The sequence below is a fragment of the Magallana gigas genome, chromosome 6, assembly GCF_963853765.1.
Source record: "Magallana gigas chromosome 6, xbMagGiga1.1, whole genome shotgun sequence".
Lineage (NCBI taxonomy): Eukaryota > Metazoa > Mollusca > Bivalvia > Ostreida > Ostreidae > Magallana > Magallana gigas.
Window position 1 is genome coordinate 1977986 of NC_088858.1, and position 23710 is coordinate 2001695.

At 37.3% G+C, this 23710-nt stretch overlaps 1 protein-coding gene across 1 annotated transcript; it reads right to left on the bottom strand.

The window, feature by feature from the left end:
* Positions 1 to 730: 730 nt before the first annotated feature.
* On the bottom strand, positions 731 to 23706 carry LOC105329341 (pecanex-like protein 1). The gene is made up of 38 exons (XM_011430550.4): positions 23400 to 23706; positions 22942 to 23120; positions 22349 to 22476; positions 22057 to 22140; positions 20950 to 21969; positions 20281 to 20670; positions 19852 to 19989; positions 17426 to 17473; positions 17178 to 17340; positions 16649 to 16797; positions 16227 to 16323; positions 15141 to 15494; positions 14753 to 14906; positions 14517 to 14549; positions 14121 to 14292; positions 13043 to 13153; positions 12570 to 12661; positions 12182 to 12309; positions 11962 to 12058; positions 11708 to 11806; positions 10448 to 10598; positions 10149 to 10284; positions 9748 to 9925; positions 9287 to 9395; positions 8604 to 8733; positions 8206 to 8264; positions 7680 to 7895; positions 7407 to 7466; positions 7040 to 7233; positions 6565 to 6795; positions 6084 to 6193; positions 5767 to 5914; positions 5378 to 5529; positions 5187 to 5271; positions 4721 to 4995; positions 4317 to 4423; positions 3597 to 3778; positions 731 to 3332 (listed from the first exon to the last, which is right to left on the bottom strand). The coding sequence occupies exons 1-38, from the start codon at positions 23550 to 23552 to the stop codon at positions 3042 to 3044; spliced, it is 6603 nt and encodes a 2200-aa protein (XP_011428852.3). The 5' UTR covers positions 23553 to 23706; the 3' UTR covers positions 731 to 3041.
* Between the last annotated feature and the right edge of the window lie 4 nt (positions 23707 to 23710).

Consider the following 23710-nt stretch of genomic DNA (forward strand, 5'->3'; position numbering starts at 1 on the left):
AAATCCCAGTGAAAGAATTTGACTCATTACGAAGCTGCGTAGGAGGGAAGTTTCTTTCTCGATAATTTTGAATTCTAGAAAATAGTGCTTCATTTCTGACGACAGACTCTCTTCTACTGTATTTCAAATGACGATGGTTTGTCAACAAAGTCCGACAACTCTTACAGTTTTAATACATATAAAAAAAAATAAAAACAAACAAGTTTTGTAAATCCGAAAAAAATCTATAGCTTCATCATGATAAATTATATTCCTTATTTGGAATTTAAATTTGAATTAAAGTCTTTGATTTTAGATATATGATATTAACAACATCACACTTGTTTTACCAACCGCTCGGGCTGATACCAGGGCCGAGATCAAAACAAAAGTGCAATATTCTATATATGACACCCCGTCTGCATGGATGATGGTAAAAACTCTCATCTATTTTATCAAAATTTGTATTCAAGTTTCAATTTAATGGGCAAGTTATACTTACCAGTTACAAAGTTAATATAGGAGGGATATCCTTATGTATAATAATGACTGGTAAGAGGTTCGTATAACAAATGAAATAAAAATTGGATTTTAGAGAGAGAAATGTTCACAGAGGAATATGCTTTTAAAGCATTATACATGTACAATGTACATACCGTTTCCCACCTAAGTGTACATGTACATTACAAACATGTAAAGTGACTAAACCTGTCAACATATCAATATAAAAGCATAACATAAAAGCCAGACATTACTTGTGATTTGGTATTTTATTGAGATGTTTAACATCTGTTAGTTTTATATCTTAAAATTATATATGACAATAAATTACAATCACATTAAAGTATTACATGTAACTTGTAACAATATATTACATTCAGACAGACGTTCAGTAGAGTACTACACAGTAACTTCAACAATATCCAAACTCTACACACACACACACACCGACACTTGCACAGACACACAGACAAACACCCTGAATGGTGTGAACCATAACAAACAGTCCAGTTCTCATCAACTGTCTATACTCTGTCCTGTCTATACTCTGTCCATACTCTGTCCTGTCTTTACTCTGTCCTGAGTTTTTGCTTCCACCACTTTTTGCTTGATACAGTATTTCGATAATCATAAATACCTCTGTGCTCAAACTATGTTCATCCACTAATATTAAAAATGTCCATATTATCTGTTTTGAAAAGCTTTCCTACCGCTTCAGGTTTCAATACACATCCAAAAATATAAAGTCTACGGGGATTTTGCATTGCATCAGCCATCAATAAGCCCGGATGATAGCGTTTAATATTTATGCGAGGTATCCCGAGTACTTTAGAATGAAGAAAAGATGTAAACATTTACCATTATAAATCTCCGTAAGAAATTTGTTTTCGTTCCTGTGAACTTTTATGAGTAAAAATGATAATTGTTCAATGAAGATATCTTGGATATATTCCCTTTTATCGATTTCAACTGTATGTCTTTCACAGGTATGTGTATTTTTATTAAAAATCATCAAAAAGTGATTGAAGCAATAACTTGGGACAGACTATAGTATCAGCTTGTATTTACATGTATACCAAACTTATTAACTTTTAACTTTTTTATTTAAAATTTTTTCTTATGGCGCATTTGCTGTACAAAAATCATATTGCATAATGTGTGCAAATAAAATAAAATGAAAGTTAGCAGTAACCTAAAGTTGTTTAAGTTCAAATAAAGTTAATTAATTCAAGATAAGCAGACATGTAGAAACATACAAGGGGCCATGGAACTTGTGTAAATAATGACTGGAGTAAAACTTGGCAACTCATTCATCCTTAAACACACACACTTGCATGCACACACACGCTTTTCCATTAAAAACATGATTTACAAATCACATTAATTGGTTATACACACAAAATATAGCTAAATACTTGATATAGAACCGGTAAGACATCATTTTTTAATTGCATGGGTGAAAAAAAGCATTAAATCTATAATGAACCTTTCCATGAACTTTCAAGCAGGCCACACAATATACAAATCAACTGGAAGAATCGGCTACGCACTCTGTGCTTGATAAGCCTTGCTCCTGTGTACACGCACAGACACACAAACCAAACAGGACTAATGGCCACAGGAATGATGAGGCGGACGGACATCTTGGAAAAGTGCCTTGAAGTTAAGCATTACCATAACTACCCCGACACTATCTCATAGTACTCTGACACACAGACAGACAGACAGGATTTCATAACAAAACAAAACAGTGAAAACTTGGAGGTCTCAGATGTTTGTGAACAATCTTGTAAACATTTCTTACGATTATTGAGCTGTATGCCTTTAGAGCAATGGAAACAATATGCTTACAAAGTCCTAACAAAGTCATCTCCACATTTTCAGATACCATACCTCTGTGGTATTGCTTTATTGATTTGAAGATATGTAGAAAAATCAAACTTGAATTAAGATCTGTAGAGAGATTAGATACCTAAATATGATTTCCCACAATGCCGCACTACTAAAAACCAGCATGAATACAGCATCAAATGGTACATGTATACTGATTTTGGTTTATCCAATAAAAATAGTCCAATATCAAACTCCATCATCATATGACCAACCACAGCTAATGGTACAAACTCAGATAGATTTACAACAATGAAATCTGTTTGATAAAAGTCTAACAATCTTGGTTGATTCTCTGTAAAATATAAATGACAATAAACTACAACAATCATGAGATTAAAAAAAAAATCTGAATGCTTTGTGTCTTAGTTATCACAGTCTCAGAATTCAACATGAAACACGAATATATAGCACCTGACACAACTAAAACTCTTAAAACTTTGGTATGTACCCCCTCCTCGTCTGCTGAATAAAAGCAGGTCTCTCAGCCACACTACAATCTTACAAGATCCCTGTCCATTGGGTACTTGGACTCCTCAAGATACACGATGATATGCACTGATTTATAATTATTGCTTACAGCAGAACATGGGTACTGTACAGTTGGTGTATGTAAATTAACTGGGAATGTTATAAGTAGTGCTGACCTCAATAGGTCAGCCGACAGTCCGCTATGTTTTGACCGGTTCAACAGCTAAGTCCAGAACGCCCTGTTCGGAGATTGGCACATATTTATCTGAGATCTGCACTAGGTATATGACTTTGTTGATGTGGGAGCGTTTGAGCGTGTCGCGGTGACAAGGTACCCACTTGTGGACCACCGTCCCCTCCATGCCCCGCGACGGCGACCAACCGTTCCACCCACTTTTTCCCCCACTCTGTCTCCACTCCTCATTCGGCCACTGAACGTCAATTCGCCTCCCAAGGTTAATATTGTCAAACACATAACTTGTGTCCATTATCTGTAAAACAATTGTAGGGATATCTTAAATAGATTTCCAGACACAACATCGTAACTTTGCCAATATATAGCCTTCAAATTGCCTTCATTTTTATCTGAGCACTGAGCAAAAGTATATAACATTTTACATTTCATTTACCCGTATTTTACAATTTTGCTAAATATAGCTTTCATATTACTGTCACCATTTTCTGATCACTCAGCAAAAATATATAACTTTTCCCATTTTAACGGTATTCCATCTTTGCTATTTATAGTTACATACCTTGACCTTCTGAGTGACATTTTCCTTGTTAGAGGTTGTTTCGGAGATGAACCCTGCCAGGGTCACCAGAGCGTTTGGTTTGCTGGCAGAGCTGGCTGTGGAGACTAAGCTTCCTCTGTTACCCAGAGTCTGGAGTCCGATGTCCTGTTGATTGGTGGGAGTGGACAACACAGATCGTGTCCCTACACCACAAACAGAAAGTACGTGTAGGTCAATATTGTCAAAATTACAACACAAACAGAAAGTACGTGTAGGTCAATATTGTCAAAACAACACCCCAAACAGGAAGTACATGTATATTCAATTCTATTTTTCAGGTACATATACCTGGTACACACATGTATAGTTTACTAGATTTAGCTTGCTTTATAAATTAAAACTAGATTATTTAGTCCAACAATAAATAATTTAACATCTCTTTTCCTACAGTTTAATCTCAACCTTTATTTGGGGCTCATTAAATAAACTTCAAACACCAGCACAATAAATAAGTGAGCTGTATTATGAGTCCAGTATAAAAAGACTAAAGTGGTATACCGGTATTTATCACCATACATGTGATACATGTATCAGTATTGTATTACCCAGTGGTCGGTACAAACAGACTTTAGATGTACATATATCAACCTAAGTCGTGTAAGTATTGTATTACCCAGTGGTCGGTACAAACAGACTTTAGATGTACATCTATCAACCTAAGTCGTGTAAGTATTGTATTACCCAGTGTCATGGCTGCCCCGGTGTGAGAGCAGGCCACTGTGTAGGGTAAATCCTCGGGACAGCTCGCGCTCCCACTGGTACAGGTGGCGCCACATCTCTGTCGCATCCTGACAACGAATTAAAAAATGGGAGTAAGTTGAAACATTACCCACCTTCTACTTTTTGTGTTTACTAATTATACAAATTTATACCAAAATTAATTTATTACATATTCAAATATTTCATTTTGAGGCCTGTAGTGCAGCTAGTTGCATTTATTTCCAAGAAAAAGCTCTTAAAAGTTTTATACTATGTTTTCATACAACATTCCCAACAAAAAGTACACTCCAATGACTATATTATGTATGTCACTATAATATCTTGGAAAAATAAATGGACCTATCTTAACATAAACATCGTCTCACCTGATCCAGGTGTTCTTGAAGAATTTTTTGACATTAGCCAGAATGAATTCCCCCCCAATGATTGATGCCAGCTGCGTGTGGGTGGAAGAGTAGGAGGTGGTCAGTGGAGACACATAGATAGGGTATCCGATTGGCTGATCACAGGACGAGTTGATCATGTTACGGAGGGCTTGTTTGGCGTTCTGGATGCTGCCTCTCTCGGGGTTACGATTGCGTAGATAAATCAATTCTTGTTGTTGTCCTGCCCATAAACCTCTCACACACTCTCGATTCACCTGAAAATGTTTATTAACACTAAAGTTCAGAGACATAAATTTTCATATACCGGTATTTAAAAATATTTGAAAATGAAAATGAAAAAGAGGAAAGAAAATAACACATCCAACTTCTGCCTAAAAATCATGGAAATAAACTCATATCCTGACTATAGATAAACAAAGACTTTGAAAAATAAATAAAATCATACCTTAACAATGCGGAAGGACAGGAATTTTTTGTTCAACATGATAATTTTATATTTATCCGAGATCTCAGTGTCTGTGAACACATGTCTGAAAAACAAATTACAACAATTATTATAACATTAATGTCTCAAAGTGTCTAAAAATACTTCCCTACACAAGGCTGAATGCCGTCACCCGTTGAGGTGGAACATACCGTAGAGCCAGAAGAGACGGCGTGTTGGAGAGTACGGCGTTCCTCCATTGGGGGTCGGCTTCGTGGGAGATGACTAGAGTTTGTTCGTAGTTACTGATGGCGTTGTACAGAGTCTCGTGGTCCTCGTACTCGTCAGTAAACAGGTAGTAGTCCTAGCATTGTACCGAGAACAAAACGTACATTGCAAATTCTTATCCATTGAATGTACAAGATTTATTCGTTTAGGATTTGGAAAATGGATATGATGTATAACTGAGCTAAAAATGGATATGATGTATAACTGAGCTAAAAATGGATATGATGTATAACTGAGCTAAATATGAATATGATGTATAACTGAGCTAAATATGGATATGATTCCTCTTACAGGTTACACTGACTGTGCTCACCTGATGAAGTTTTAGAGCCATTCTAATAGCAGGGGCAACAACTCTTCTAAGTAACTCCATATCAGCGAATACCCACTCATCATGAGGGGACGTAATCCTGAAATCTCCCTTAAACAAGGCATGTAATCCATAAAGGAAAAACTCGGCCCTAAAATGCAGAAATTGAAAACTGACTATGTGTTAACATGTTATATAATATAAGTAACTTTGTCTAATGACCAGGCATCATCCTTTATCCAGTCACTTCAACAGTATATGAAACAAATTACTGATCTACATGTACAAGACTGACGACTGCCAATCAAAATCTTATTTACCCTGCTGCGGTGGTATTGTTGTGAGCCGCGGTGCCCAAGGCCCTCCGTCCAAGAAGTCCGAGGCACAGACACAGGGACACCAGAGATGAGTTCTTGCCGCTGTCAATACTCTATAAGGAAATTCATTAAACCATCAACATCCTCACAAGATGTACTACCGGTAAAGACGCCTTTTTTTTGCGTACGATTGAAAAGGTCCTTATGCATGATGTTACCTATTTCCTCATAATAACAATGATCCGCAAGGTTTAAAAAATTGTTCTTGGATAGTATTTTCAATTATCGGATTCAAATGAAACAGCCTGGGGGTTGTAACAAGAATTGCTAACTTGTCAGAAAAGATATATTTCTTCTTTAATTTTTACAATGCATGTTAAGTTTTTTCTGATTAAATATACACTTCTTATGATGTTCGATAGAGAAATCAACAGCATAAACTCTCCTACATACCAGTGGGAAGTTATACGTCACCACCACTCACCTTGTCTCGTCGCGAGGCACAGTACTGCACCCAGTCGAGGAACACACTGCAGAACTTGTGACGGGACACGCCCTTCATCTTGGGGTCGTAGTCGTCGTCGGTGGGCTGGGTAAAGATAGGATCCAGGTCCACGAAGTCTTCCTCCTCGGTCTGGCGTAACTTCTCCAGCACCGCCTCATTGGACAGCCAGGTGTCCAAGCGGGGCGACCTCACCGTGTAATAGATGATGCTCTACAGGACAGAGAATTGAAGACTTATTTAAGATTCTAAAAATACTGTTAATCTATTTTAATCATGACAAAAAACACTTTTGCTAAATCAAGAACACCAGAAAAGTGCTAAATCAAATTTACGCTTACTTGCTCAAATAAAAAACCAATACTCATACACATTAAATATAATATGTTAAAAGAATATGACACTTACACCTCTGATCATTATTAAACACTGAATAACTGTATAAGGTGCGAGTTACCATGATATAATAGTTGAGAAGAACTCGTCGAGCGTCGAATCCCTGCACCATGGTGGCAGCACTGTTGTCAGAGATACTGTAGCCCTCCAGGATGTACTTTGTGACCACCACCTCCCACGCAAGCCACCGCTGATTGAACGCCGCGTTTAGAGACAGGAAGTGGGGAAGATGACCAGGCTCACAGCAACAAAAGCCTAAAAATAGAAACAGAATTTGACTCCTTTTATACAGAAACTAATAGAATATACATATGTATCATTAATACATAACTGTACATGACCGATAAATGCAAGAAAAGAATTGCTCTACACCAGTAGTCATATACATCACAGAAGATACAGGACTCTGAGTGAAACGCTTGCCTTACCCCAGTTGTCTTTCACTCCCTCTGTGATGGCTTCTACCTCTCTCTGCTGACAGTAAGTTCCTGTAAGTAATGTTCAAGCTGTGTACATTACCAAAAGACAAAATCAAATCTTCGATTTCATAGATCTATATTTTCATTTGCAAATACTGGTATGTTTCCTTATACATGTATAAACCTAATGAAAAACAAGAGCATACATTCCAATCTGTATTAATTTTAGTTAACAGGTCAAGTATTGCTATTCATTTCTTGTCATGCATGATGAATACTGACCCCTGAACTCGAGCCCCCTGAGTTGAAAGGTGACCAGGCCGTTACCCATCTCGACCACGTGTACGAGGGCGTTGAGGTAGTCGGAGGCCATGATGAAGCAGTCTCCCTGCTCTACGTTACCCCAGCGCCCCAGCATCAGGTCCCCACACAGACTGTGCTGAAGGGAACGTGTCAGGTGCTCGTAGAATATCGAGTTCAGGTTGTTGTCGTCGGCACCTGACGGAAAGAAACAGAGGATATCAATATCCAGTATCAACAGGGAGACATCAATTTCTATTATAAACACAGAGATATCTATATTCAGTATTGATACAATGATATCAATCTTCAGCATCAGGAGACTGACTTTAAAGTCAGAGGTGTTCAAAATCTTCATTCATTACAAAATCAAATATCTCATGGTGTTACTGAGGGGGTTCCTTTTGAGACAAACTCGAGCATTTTACAGCTTACTGGGCACTGAATGTAAAGACATAAATGAGACAGGGTTAGATAGAGTAAGTACAAGTATCCCTCAGTGATTTACCTGGGTTACAGTCAAGCTGAGACGATAATCTGGTGTTGGAATGGTCTACCCTTTTTGTACTGAAAAATTCAAGTTAAAACTTTGTTTGACATCATCAATAAATACAAGTACCGGTATATTACCTTGTCTCTAATAGAGCTATAAAGATACTTATAGTTGATGATACTTCTGAAAAATCCAATGATAAAGAATTTGACCATCCTCTTTACAAGTCACAATGCATGAATGTTTATTTTTACTTACATGTACATTTACACTTTTTTGTTTCATTTATTGTTTAAATACTAGTGGCAATGAGACTGACAAAGCAGCATAAAGAAAAAAGATAAATCGAATGTTCCAATACTGAACAAAAATGTCCACGTCCTCCATATGTTTATGATTGATAAACAACTTACTTGTAATCTTTCTCCCAGAATTTGATTGGACGTACATAAGAGGTGATGAAGATGGCACTGCCAAGGAACGGGTTGAGGGGTGTCGAGAAAAACGACGAGACAGCTGCTTGTACGAATAACATGGCAGAATCTGAACAAGGTCAAGGTCATTAAGAGTGATCAACACACCGCACAAAGTAAACAAGGAAAGGCCACTCACAGCAGAAAATAAATGATGGCCTGCATCAAAAGTTTCCTTAAATGCAGTTTACAGTCTATTTAGGCATCTTCTGTCTCAATATATTTAAGTCCCATTGGACTTGGGATTTTAGTGGAAAATGTTATACATTCCTGCTATATACACCGGATATACATGTACCGGTATAGGCCACAAGTCAAAATCAAAGTAAGAGTTGGGAAAGACAAAGAAATATTATAATACAAGAAAAATATGCTCTCATAGTATTCCTAAAATACAAGAAAAATATGCTCTCATAGTATTCCTAAAACATGTACATGTATTATATACTCAAGGAATGCTAAATCTTAGTACATGTACACTGATTAAGTCAAAACAAAAGATAAGAATTTTCAACCAAACTTTTAAATTGAAATTTCACTATAAAACAAATCCAAAGTATAACAAATTTGAAGCTAAGAGCACAGCCTGTGAGAGTCTGAGTTAACAGCTGAGTTAAGGATACGAGGAACACTGAAGGGTTGAGCAAAGGCGTGGAAGGCCGATCCCCAAGTGATCTGCCAGGGGGCGATATACGTCAGAATAAACTTCATCTTCAGCATCAAATCACAGAACTAAAAGGAGAGAGATCCATGTAAGGCTTACTGGTAGTAAGACAATGACTCAGAGTACACCATTCTTACAAATTTCAAATTAAACAAACTTTTTTCCATCATTAATGCATTCTTACTACTGTATACAGTGTTATTTTCGCCCTGTGTTATTTTTGTCCTTATTCATTTTAAACGGTTTTGCCCCGTCTTGAATTAGCCCAGGCAATGTTGTGTGTAAAGAGATATAATTTGGAACATTGGAATTCCCCAGGTTTTAAATTCGCCCACTGACAATGAAGGCGAATGGGGCAAAAATAAAACGGGGGTGAATATTTTCCTGTATACAGTATGTATCCTAAGATGATTTCCTTACCTTTGAGAGGAGAATGGAGACAACAAAGTAGTCGATGAGGAATGTTTCTGATGCGTTGCGGTAGTCATATTTAAAGAAGAAGACGGTGAAGGTGATGATGAGGTACTGCTTCGCTGTGTTACAGAACGCGAATCTCAGCAGCTTCACCGCACACACCACAAGAAGGAGAGGGCCCACACTGTTGAAGAGAGAACAAGGATTTAAAATGTTCATAGATTTGTGTTTAAATATGTTTGCCATCAGCAAAATAGAAACTTTACAGGAAAAAGTCTGCATACAGTAACCAAGTCATTCGTTTTTAAACAGAAGGAATTTCAGGAAAATGAATGTTGTATATTCCTCAATTCTATCTTTATTTGATTCTCACTAGCCGTCACTAAGCGGTTGATCAAGTTACTCACTAGGAGCCAAATTTACAGATGATATTGGCACTGGATTGTGTCAAGGCACACAGGATGACCGCCGGATAGAGGACATTCCGCTCAAAGAATCGCAGCCACACGTACATCTTCTCAAACCACATGATCTCTGGGGCCACTAAAAGATAAACAGGATCATTAAATACATGTCTGTTACGATGATATAACAATTTGCTTTATCAGTCATCAAATACATGCATGTTCTGCTGAAATAACATTTTGTGCATATCCTGTGATGTGCTCAGGAGTCCATGTGTTATTTAATCTAGTTATTTACTTACCTGTGACTTCAAACAGATTCCTTTCCCTGTTGGAGAGCATCGGATGAGAACAGCAGAGCCAGGGCATCTCCTTCCTCAGCATAGGGATCAGGTAGTGGACCAGAAACCCGAAGCCCGCGGCAATGTAATACATTATGTCACTCAGGACGGGCTGTAGAAAAAGTCAGATCAAAAGTAAGGTACGTATACTCTGCATGTCCGCGGCAATGTAATACATTATGTCACTCAGGACGGGCTGTAGAAAAAGTCAGATCAAAAGTAAGGTACGTATACTCTGCATGTCCGCGGCAATGTAATACATTATGTCACTCAGGACAGGCTGAAGAAAAAGTCAGATCAAAAGTAAGGTACGTATACTCTGCATGTCCGCGGCAATGTAATACATTATGTCACTCAGGACAGGCTGTAGAAAAAGTCAGATCAAAAGTAAGGTACGTATACTCTGCATGTCCGCGGCAATGTAATACATTATGTCACTCAGGACAGGCTGAAGAAAAAGTCAGATCAAAAGTAAGGTACATATAATGTACTCTGCATGTCCGCGGCAATGTAATACATTATGTCACTCAGGACAGGCTGAAGAAAAAGTCAGATCAAAAGTAAGGTACATATAATGTACTCTGCATGTCCGCGGCAATGTAATACATTATGTCACTCAGGACAGGCTGTAGAAAAAGTCAGATCAAAAGTAAGGTACATATACTCTGCATGTCCGCGGCAATGTAATACATTATGTCACTCAGGACAGGCTGTAGAAAAAGTCAGATCAAAAGTAAGGTACATATACTCTGCATGTCCACGGCAATGTAATACATTATGTCACTCAGGACAGGCTGTAGAAAAAGTCAGATCAAAAGTAAGGTACATATACTCTGCATGTCCGCGGCAATGTAATACATTATGTCACTCAGGACAGGCTGTAGAAAAAGTCAGATCAAAATAAGGTACATATACTCTGCATGTCCGCGGCAATGTAATACATTATGTCACTCAGGACGGGCTGTAGAAAAAGTCAGATCAAAAGTAAGGTACATGTACTGCTGCTAACTACAACTGAGGGATTTTGAATTACTCTAATCTCTATTCAACAATCTTTAGTTAATACAATGTTTAATATTCTTTGAGGAAACATTGATAAATGCATGATACCAATTGTGTCAAACTGACATGATGCACTGCCAGTGTTCATATTACAGCTAAACATTTGATGACCTATTTATACTTGTATCTGCGACACATCTGTCACACATTGTTACCTACCTGTAACACAGGACTGCTAAAAACCGTGCTGACATGGACCGCAAACACGATGATGAGGATGAAAACACTGACCAGCAGATCCGACTGAAGACGCTCGCTCTGTCAACGGCAAAAGAACAAAGCGTTGTATTATACAGATAAAACTAGACACTATTCTGCTTTTCTTGGGGTTTAACCATTAGTTGTGCTAGACTAATTTACTTTACTTTACATTTCTCAATCATCTCTGGGAGTAAATTTTACACCTAACTTACCACACACTTCTTGAGTTTCTCTGGAAGAGGATCTACCAATTCCTCTTCACTCGACTCCGAGTTGTCCTTTTCCCAGATCAAATCTTTGATCAACATCCTGTAAAAGCAATACAAGATATTAAGATAATTTGGACACACTAAAAGGAGCTTATATTTACAGACTGAAATAGACAAGTGCCTGAGATATAGAGGAGGGTGATTTACAGACTGGAGGACATACCACAGCACACTGGGGTCGCTGGCCGAGCGGCTTAGATGATAGGAGACAGTCACAAGGATCGCCGAGAACACCGAAAACACCACATTCTGGGAGAGGTCCCTGCTGTCACAGGACACTGGTCCACCCGCCTATAAACAAACCACACAGCTTGTTCGTTTTTATAAGATACAAGTAATCAAATAACAGTTATTCTGAACTAAGATGAAAACTATGGACTTTGTTCTGATGAATAAAATTTAAACACAATTAAAGAAGGTATTGTCCCTTTGAAATTTAAAATGATTTCCCTTTTTCAGAAAAAAGTTCTTTAAATAAATGTCAGTGTTTTTTAAGCAAACAACAAACAAACAGAGCGATAGATTACACAGATCTCTTTTTTCTTCCTTACCTCGATAGCAATGAAACAGAATCCATACAGAAAGCCAACCCCAACCAGACTTCTCAGGACTGAGTACACAGAGGAACTGAGACTGATGGAGCCTGAAAATAAACCAATCACAGACCATCAAAGACAGATAAATAAACCAATCACAGACCATCATACAGATAAATAAACCAATCACAGACCATCAAAGACAAATATAAACCAATCAAACACAATCTAAGACGGACAAATGAACCAATCAGGCCATCAAAATATAAACCAAGATCAATATGATTCAGGTCCATGGAAACATCAACCATTTAAATTGATTATTCTAGTCTCATCAAGATTAATCTGCCTTAGGTTAAAAACATACTGTACATCTACTATTGTCACATAGCTCTTGCTTTTTAAACCACGAACATGTATATGGAAACTAAACTTAAAACTCAAATTCAAGCTTTATGTCTATCATAGCAATTTTTACAAAAACTCACCATTTCCCCCAAAAATGTGCATGTCAATCTGTTCCATGGTGTACATGATGAAGGTGTTGACTTGTGGGAGGAGACCGATGGTGAATATGACGGGCAGACAGAGCACCAGAACTACAAAACAGGAGACGGTACATCAACTATCTTATACAAGTATTACCCAGCACATCAACTAACTTAAACAAGTATTACCCAACACATCAACTATCTTGTACACATACTGACCATCAATGCAAATACCGTAAAACACAGATATAGCTAACAAACTTATAATGAATCCATTCCTAAAGCCTTGTTAGTTTTATTTTCAATGGTCTTTTAAAAATGTAACATAAACTTTTCTGATTTACATAATAGATAATGTCTATAAAAAATCAATATTGTTTCGAATGTTACAAGGATAAAATGTACATACATGTACATGTACAATGCATACTATGGAATCATTAGAATTTGTGATCAGTTTTTGAGAATTTCATTAATTCTTCTCATCCCTGAAGTTACAACCTCAATGAATTATAAGAATTACAGTAAAACTCGTTTAGTGCGAACACGGATATAGCGAATTCTCGGATATAGCAACGTTTTTTTTAAGTCCCCAGTAAAATTCTTAACAAATCTTTGCAAAATTTAACGGTTATAACGAATTCAGATATAACGAATTTACGGATATAGCAAACTGATCTTGAGTCCAGTAGAGGTGAATGATAACGAAATTTAACACTTTTATAACGAATTCCGTTACAGTTTTAAAAAGTTTGCACTACCATTTAACATAATAGTTTGAATGAATTTATTTTCATATGATTTTTAAAGGTATCAAAGTAAGATATTTTTATTCTCAGCCTCAATTAGCAAAAATTATCGTCTGGTGAAAGAAAACATGTATATAGTGAATTCGCTGTAGTTATTACATTGTATTATGAATTCATTATAGGGATATATTGAATTACGGATATAACGAACTAAATCCATTGGTCCCTAGGACTTCGCTATAGCCGAGTTTTACTGTAAATATCTATTAACAAAAATAAATCCAAAATAATTGGCCCCCACAAATGGGTATTTCCTTAGAACTTACTTGTCAGTAGGTCTCTGGCGAATGTGAGCGACTCCACTGAACCAAACGGCAGCCCGTACACGGAGATAGGTTTTGATGGACAGTATGGGATGGCATAGTCCAGCAGTAACAACAAGCCACAGCAAAGGGAAAAGTAGAACGGACGACTAAACACCACCAAACGGTTGTAGCCCTGAAATCAAATCAAATACCTCACTCAAAGAAACAACAAACAAAATGTTCAAAAACATTTAGAATACCAAGGCAGCTAAATTTTCAAATATGCTAGGTGTATTCATTCCATTATATAGTGCTAAAATATCCTCAAAATGCCTGTAATGCCTCTGGCACCGGTGAAAAAATTCTTAATATGAAATAACAATTTGCTGACTTTACTAATTGTACTGTGGTACTCACGTGCATGGGTGAGGCTGCATCTGGCTGGACACTCTAAATATGATGATAAAATAATCAAATAGAATTTTGTGTAAGTAAGATTGGGGTCAGCATGGCAGTTTCGTCAATTAATATATCTAATGCCAATACAGGTACTTTTTGGGGGTCACTTCTATAAGTTACTGGGTAGTAAGGTACTTAATCTTTTGACTGATGAATTCAGTGGGTGGGAGGTTTATGCCTCTGTGAGATCTTACCTTTAGAAGAGAGTACTGACAGCCAGCCATGATAAAACAGAACACAAATACCAGGATGTCATGGTAGAAGTTCCGGGTCAGGACTAATGCCCCTAGGGCCCCCACGATCACCGCGATCAGAACGGTCACCAAATTCTCCAACAAAGACAGATTCCTGATCAAAACAGACCGTATTATTATTAGCCAATACATGAACCAATATTTTAACTATGTAAGAAAAATACTCAATTCATATTCAAAGTAAGAAATTCCTGATCTCTTAGCATTTCAAAATTCATGTACTACATATCAGTGTTCCTTATACAAAATGAAAATTGAGCTACAGTGATTTACCCTTATAAAAAATGTTCTGTGACTCAACAATCAATTTAAATCAAAAGTATCTCACCTGTCTAGGAGAGCCAGCAATGCTAATCGATCAAATCGAATCTTCAGAAACGTCTTTTGAAAAAGCTGTAGTTTGTAGAAATGTTTGGGTTTTTTCTCTTTGGGTTTAGAGAAGGTCTGAATATCAGAGTCATCAGAACTATCACAGGAGAGGCGGAGCATCAGGCACGAGGACGCCACCTGCTGGAGAAGCTGCATCTCGTTACGGTTACGTATTAAGTTTGGAATGTCGAAGGTGGGGTTGTTTGGGTTGAGGGGGTCCAGAGAAGTGTCCTCTTTCTTTGCCCCCTCAGGGCAGTCCAATATCACAGTGGATCCAGAGTCCTCGTGGCCAGAACCATCACTGCTGCTCAAACTAAAGGAAGGAAAGTTTACTCAGAGGGTTTGATATTTCAATCCATCGTCACCATACTTCTTGATTAAAACAAAGTCTTAAACAGTCTATACACCTTCATATTTTGCTATGGTCTCTTCAATATCACAGCACTGACTTAAATGATTATTGTTAACTTAAACATCTTCATGGCAGGTACTCTTGCAAATTTTTGGATGACCATAGTTTAAAAAAAAATTCATGCTATCAGAAAACTCTGGTTGTTAGCAACCATTCATATCAGTATTATTTTATAGAGAATACATATACTTTGAATAAAATTCAAAATCATCTACACCATAGAAATATTGATTTTAATAACTCTCATGATTTGATGCAAAACGATTGAATGACTGAATTAGTACTCACTGAAATAAGGAATCTACGGTAAATTTATTATATGTAGATTCATGAAAATAAAATACTAGTATAATATTAAAGTGTGATAACCCTTATATTTGTATACACATATTACGGTATGTATGCCTTTTTAATGAAACATATTCTTTTTCATATTCTTTTCACAACCATAATCAATCAATACTTCCATGAAAATGAACGCAGAAGTGACTTTGTTGACATAGCAACAATATACTTAAGTAGATTGCGATAAGCTTAGCTATGAATTACTAAGCATTTTGCTTAAAATTTTAATACAAAGAAAATTAAGCCTCTTGCTCTAACATGAAAGGACCATTGGTTAAATGAAGGTACCTCTTGTCAAGTATGTTGTCCATGTGGGACGGAAGATCTTCAGCCACAAACGCCACACCAGCGCTGTTCTCCTCAAACGTGTACCCAAACCACTGACCTGTAAATAGCACCATTGCAAAAGACATAAAAGTACCAGGATAATAATGTTAAAAAATTTTGACAGGTGTTTTGAAAACTAAGGATAAAAGATGCAAGACTTTCCATTATAAATCTTAGTAAGAAATCTGTTCTTGTTTTAATTGGTCAAATTTTGGAGTAAATAAAATGAAGTGTAATGAAAAAATCTTGGATTTTTTTTTTTAAACCTTATAAACATTGATTTCCATTGTACTTCTCTGAAATATGTATCTGATTTTTTTTTAGAAATCATAAAATATGAGGAGAGAGGTTTTTGAACAGTGTAGAATCTCTGAGGCCTTTACCACTCTCGTCCTGGAACCAATGGACGGCCCCCTCGCTCGTGTCGTTGTGGTCCTTGGCAGAATGAATGGAAGAGCCCACCGGGGTTTTAATGGTAGGCGTGTCCCTCCGCTGCATTTGTCGCACCCCTAATCTCTTCCTCCCTCTCTTTCTGTCAATCAGAAATACTAATTATAAATACATGTGAATAACGAATCTCACTCTACGTTTATATTGGAAGACTGTACGGTAAAACGTGGTTATAATAAAGAACCTGGAACCAGTGATTTATATGATTTATTTCAAATTTTTTGTTACATCAAATAAATTATACATCTGTCAAATAAGGAGATTAAAACTGACTTTCAATAAGCATAAATTCATTAATGCTGTAACTGTAATCTTTCGTCATTCAGTAAGTTTAACCTTTTGTAATTAAGTAAGAAAGCAGTAGATTGATAGCCTGACCACTATTCTACACAGTATAAATATACTAGCCTGATCACTATTCTACACAGTATAAATATACAACCCCCAGAGGATCTCACTGACCTGCTGAGCTTGGTGTTTTGTCTCGGGGCCGATTCACCGTCTTTGGCATCAGGAAGTAGTGCACAGCATTCCGTGGGGGTGGTGGACTTGGAGGACTGGGGGTCCTGCTCATCTATTGGCCCTGACCTGCTGGTCTCCCCACCCTCCACCTTCTCTTCATTATCTACAATTACAAGGTACATGTAGTAGGAAATAGTGATGTTAATACAGCATGCAATAATTACACAAGGGTAAAACAAGTGTCTTACTTTTTTGAAAAGTTTCCTGTCCAGGCAAATCTGTGTTTTCTTTACGATCTGTAATTACAAACACCAAGCAATAATTCATGTGATGGTTGTAAACATTGTATACAGGTTTTTTGCCCTTTTTTGCAGCTTTAAAAGATTTGTTATCCCCTACCTTTTGCTTCTATCACAGCTTTTAATAATTTGTTATCCCCTACATCTTACTTCTATCACAGCTTTCAATGATTTGTTATCCTCTACCTTTTGCTTCTATCACAGCTTTAAATGATTTGTTATCCTCTACCTTTTGCTTCTATCACAGTTTTAAATGATTTGTTATCCTCTACCTTTTGCTTCTATCACAGCTTTCAATGATTTGTTATCTACTACCTTTTGCTTCTATCACAGCTTTAAATGATTTGTTATCCACTACCTTTTGCTTCTATCACAGCTTTCAATGATTTGTTATCCACTACCTTTTGCTTCTATCACAGCTTTCAATGATTTGTTATCCCTTACCTTTTGCTTCTATCACAGCTTTCAATGATTTGTTATCCTCTACCTTTTGCTTCTATCACAGCTTTCAATGATTTGTTATCCCTTACCTTTTGCTTCTATCACAGCTTTAAATGATTAGTTATCCCTACCTTTTGCTTCTATCACAGCTTTCAATGATTTGTTATCCCCTACCTTTTGCTTCTATCACAGCTTTCAATGATTTGTTATCCTCTACCTTTTGCTTCTATCACAGCTTTCAATGATTTGTTATCCACTACCTTTTGCTTCTATCACAGCTTTCAATGATTTGTTATCCACTACCTTTTGCTTCTATCACAGCTTTCAATGATTTGTTATCCACTACCTTTTGCTTCTATCACAGCTTTCAATGATTTGTTATCCCCTACCTTTTGCTTCTATCACAGCTTTCAATGATTAGTTATCCCCTACCTTTTGCTTCTATCACAGCTTTAAAAGATTTGTTATCCCCTACCTTTTGCTTCTATCACAGCTTTCAATGATTTGTTATCCCCTACCTTTTGCTTCTATCACAGCTTTCAATGATTAGTTATCCCCTACCTTTTGCTTCTATCACAGTTTTAAATGATTTGTTATCCTCTACCTTTTGCTTCTATCACAGCTTTCAATGATTTGTTATCCTCTACCTTTTCCTTCTATCACAGCTTTCAATGATTTGCTATCCTCTACCTTTTGCTTCTATCACAGCTTTCAATGATTTGTTATCCCCTACCTTTTGCTTCTATCACAGCTTTAAATGATTAGTTATCCCCTACCTTTTGCTTCTATCACAGCTTTCAATGATTTGTTATCCACTACCTTTTGCTTCTATCACAGCTTTCAATGATTTGTTATCCCCTACCTTTTGCTTCTATCACAGCTTTCAATGATTAGTTATCCCCTACCTTTTGCTTCTATCACAGCTTTAAAAGATTTGTTATCCCCTACCTTTTGCTTCTGTCACAGCTTTCAATGATTAGTTATCCCCTACCTTTTGCTTCTATCACAGCTTTCAATGATTTGTTATCCCCTACCTTTTGCTTCTATCACAGCTTTCAATGATTTGTTATCCCCTACCTTTTGCTTCTATCACAGCTTTCAATGATTAGTTATCCCCTACCTTTTGCTTCTATCACAGCTTTAAAAGATTTGTTATCCCCTACCTTTTGCTTCTATCACAGCTTTCAATGATTTGTTATCCCCTACCTTTTGCTTCTATCACAGCTTTCAATGATTAGTTATCCCCTACCTTTTGCTTCTATCACAGTTTTAAATGATTTGTTATCCTCTACCTTTTGCTTCTATCACAGCTTTCAATGATTTGTTATCCTCTACCTTTTCCTTCTATCACAGCTTTCAATGATTTGCTATCCTCTACCTTTTGCTTCTATCACAGCTTTCAATGATTTGTTATCCCCTACCTTTTGCTTCTATCACAGCTTTAAATGATTAGTTATCCCCTACCTTTTGCTTCTATCACAGCTTTCAATGATTTGTTATCCACTACCTTTTGCTTCTATCACAGCTTTCAATGATTTGTTATCCCCTACCTTTTGCTTCTATCACAGCTTTCAATGATTAGTTATCCCCTACCTTTTGCTTCTATCACAGCTTTAAAAGATTTATCCCCTACCTTTTGCTTCTGTCACAGCTTTCAATGATTAGTTTTCCCCTACCTTTTGCTTCTATCACAGCTTTCAATGATTTGTTATCCCCTACCTTTTGCTTCTATCACAGCTTTCAATGATTTGTTATCCTCTACATTTTGCTTCTATCACAGCTTTCAATGATTTGTTATCCCCTACCTTTTGTTTCTATCACAGTTTTAAAAGATTTGTTATCCTCTACCTTTTGCTTCTATCACAGCTTTCAATGATTTGTTATCCCCTACCTTTTGCTTCTATCACAGCTTTCAATGATTAGTTATCCCCTACCTTTTGCTTCTATCACAGCTTCAAACAACTTCTTCATTCTGTCTGGGTTGTCAGTGGAGTCACTGAGGATCTCCAGGATTTTACGACGGAAGTCTTCCGAGTACGACAGCTCCTCAGAGCTTGTGCTTTCTCCTTGATCTATACAGAAGAAACAGCTTATCTAGAAATCGTTTCATAAATTGGTACTTGTACATATATTTAGTAAAATGTTTTTCAAGAATTTTCCCAATGAAAACAAGTTTACAAAGCTGTTTGTCATTCAACCACACAGAAATAAAAACAGCGCAAAGAATTGCTAAATATGAGTACTAAAAGAGAATATGATAGACAATTGCTTTTAGCATCAACTTCCCTCAACCTCAAGCCCTTTGTTATATAAACTAGTTTGTACATACACATGTACCATCAAGTTCTAGACATTCCTTTTACCTTGGTTAGAGGATAATGATGGAGCACCCTCCACAGAGGAGGAGTTGAGTGGCCTACGATAGTGCTTGGGAATGGCCCCCTGTTGTTTGAGAATCTCCAGCTCCTCATCCTCCCTAGGTGAGTTCTGGGAGGGTGGGGGTGAAGCTGGGGGAACCTCTTGCTGCTCTGACACCACCAGGACACCCGCCCCAGGGGCAGAGGTGCTGTGTTCACTGGAATCATCATCGGCATTGTCAGAATCCTCAAAGGGACTTCCACGGTTTTTGTTGGGCACAGAACGGGAGTGAACAGGTTGATGCTCTGGACTAGTATCAAAAGTGCTCTCCCCTTCGTTGGTCATTGTGCTGGATGAGTCAGACAGATAGTGGTCCTTGGGGTGGCTACTGTCATCTGTCAATCAAAGCTCTGCTATTTACAAATGTCAATCAAATAAATGTACATTGGAATACATGCATCTAAAAATTTGAATAGCATTGAAAATAATTTCAAATAACTGACAAAACTCAATGAGATCAAATAGAATGAAATTAATCAGAATGTAATGCAAAAATTTATAAAAATTCTTAGATACCAAGTATGTTGTACCGTACTCAAACCAGATACCGGTATAATACAATGGACAAGTTTCAGCAGTATGTCATAACTCTCACCCTGAGTAAAATTACTAACCCTCAGTAGAATCGCTGTCCGTACAAAACAAACAATCCAGACCCACAGTGCTACTCTGTTCCGATGCAATCTCCTGAGAATTGGTATTGTGCCCACCATTCTGGAAAAATTTGACTATCTTGGAGCCTATACCTCCGGATCGTGTAGATTTAGGAGCAGTTCTTGTGGTGAGGCCTGTGTCTCCAGCAGCATTGTTGGAGTTGATGTCCCCAGCACTGGACGGCCTGCTCCTCTTGCTGGGTGTATTGTCTCTCTTCTTCACATTCACCCTGACTTCCCCAACACTTATATCCGATCGGTCACTCTCACACCTTGTTTCATTCCTTGAGTTACTATCACCACTGCCCCTCGGTAAGTCGGCCAAGATGTCTGGGGCATGGAAATTAGCAAGTCCTGGGAATAGTTCACTGCTGTTCTTGTCTGAATTGTCTTTTGATTCTAAGTTTGATCTTTTCCTCAGTCCTGAATTATACACATCACGCAGTGGGGGAGTTACAGGCCTTGGTGGGACTCCCTCGTCTGCAGAGTAACTGCGCCTGTATTTCATCAGTCGCTGGGTGGCCATATTGCTGGGCATCCTCTGCTTGTAAGGGGATACCCTTCCCTCATCCAAACCCTCCAGGTCCTCTAACTTCACATCACCTGATTCACCTCCATCTTTTCTATTAGAGGAAGCCTCTTCCTCCTCCTTCTCTAGCTCCACCTGTGTATACAAATTGGCCGGTAATGATCTGTCAAGTTTTTCAAAAGCTCTGTGAGCCCGAGGCACTGGGGAGTCCGGACTACAATCCAGGGCGCTCTTGCTGCGTCTTACGGCTTTGCGACGTTTACGAATTTTGGGTCCTCCATCTGGAGATAAATCTGAATCGGTGTCTTCTCGTTTTGGTGGAAGTTTAACTTCTCCACTTTCCACTTCTCCATCTGACAACTCTCGATTGATTTCCACCTCTGCTTTAACGGTAACCTGATGGAGATTACGGTCTTTTTCCATAATTTGTTTGTACTCTGCTACACCATTACCTGTACATCAGAAAATGACTCATTTTATTACAATATATCAACATTCAAGTAGAAAATATTCAGCACATCTCAGATAACCATACTCACTGCTTGTTAGAGATGCTTTTCTTTGTTTTATGGATTTTTGATCTATGTCATCATTCTCTAGTTCTGCCAAAGGAGCAGATCCACCTTAACACAGGAAAAAATGAAAAATAAACTGTATAATGTCATCATCAAGGAAAAACGATGATAGGATTTTCATTACTAAAAATGCAATGACATTCTACATACATGTAAAATTTATTGAATGTACATACATGTTTGTTTTGCATTGTTCCCTTAGAATCATAAAGAATTGCAAACTCTGACAAACCTGGGTGTTTTAAGACAGACTTACATTTGATTTCTACCCTGGGGAGACATTCACAATTATTGTTCAGGTTGTCAGGCTCGGTGGGGTCAGTCGGGGTGGGGGTGCGGTGGATACTGGCCATCTCAATCTGCTCCACCTCATTTTCTGCATTACTGAGTAAGCCAATGAAGAAAGAAGTAGAACATATCAGAGTGACCGTCGTAAAATGAACAACACATCTAAAGGTTTTCATGACACATTCTATTGCAGAAAATTAGGATGTTAATTATTTTGCAAAAATTTTTAATTTATTAAGCACAGGCAGTAGATGCAGGTTTTCAATAGAAACAATTTTTAATTTTTAAACAACAATTTACTTTTTTTCTACCGTCTAAAATTATTTGTATTTTTTTTTTACTTATTATTTTGTTAAAAAAATTTCAGAATACATTTACCGGTGTTAACAAAATTAATTTATAATGCAATTTATCTGAATCAGAAATCTACAAACTGTTTTCTAGTAATTTTAATTTTTTATTAAATGTTTACTCTGTATAAGATTAAAAACATATTTTCTTAATATTGGACCCTCTTTTATCATAGCTTTAAAAAATGCAGTTCTAATAAAAACTGATTACCAGAGCTCAATCACACGGCTATCCCGGTCTTCCGCATTCTCTTCCTTCGGTGCATCTTCTATAACCTCACTGGTGTCAAACACATGATGGAGTTTGAAGTTGACAAGTTTAATCACAGTGAAGAATATTCCAATTGTTGCACAATATATGGTCCATACGATCAGAGAAGACTCAAGGGTCTAAAAATGAAGATTGATTTACCAACACAATTTCAGATAGATTTTCATCAATTTTTTACTTATTGAACACCAGCAAAACATACATAAATTGAAACTACTCAGTAACAAAATGCTTTAGCTTTTCTTCAATCTAAACACTCGGTAGTCAGGTTTATATAAAACAGATAAGGAAGTTCTACAAACTGACAGCTCACAAACGTCGTACTGTACCAGAATTTACCCAAGCTTGCGACAAAGTAACCGTAAAATAATCTACACATTTGCAGAAAGAATACAAACCAGGTAGAGAATGAAGGGGAAGACCAGGAGTCCCATCCACACATACAGATGAAACGTGTTGGAGAATATATTTTGATACGGGTCGAAGAACCATCCCCCTGTGATGGATGCCCATATCCCTTGTCTGAGAATATCAAATATATGGGATCCCATTCTAAAACCCTAACATATGTTATTTTCAATTCTTGAAGCTTTCTCAAGTCATTTTTCTTCATTACACTACAAAACAACACAAAACTACATTGTTTTCGATTTTCCGTCTTTCTCTTGCAGCCATTTTTAAATTCCCGCTGAAGTCTCATTGATCGCGA

Excerpts from the sequence above, each read along its gene's own strand:
- LOC105329341 (XM_011430550.4), bottom strand. The coding sequence starts at position 23,552 with ATGGGATCCCATATATTTGATATTCTCAGACAAGGGATATGGGCATCC. Across the intron at positions 16,324-16,648 it reads TTGGTTCCAGGACGAGAGTG|GTCAGTGGTTTGGGTACACG; the intron begins GTAAAGGCCTCA and ends TGCTATTTACAG. Across the intron at positions 12,059-12,181 it reads AGCGACCCCAGTGTGCTGTG|GATGTTGATCAAAGATTTGA; the intron begins GTATGTCCTCCA and ends TTGCTTTTACAG.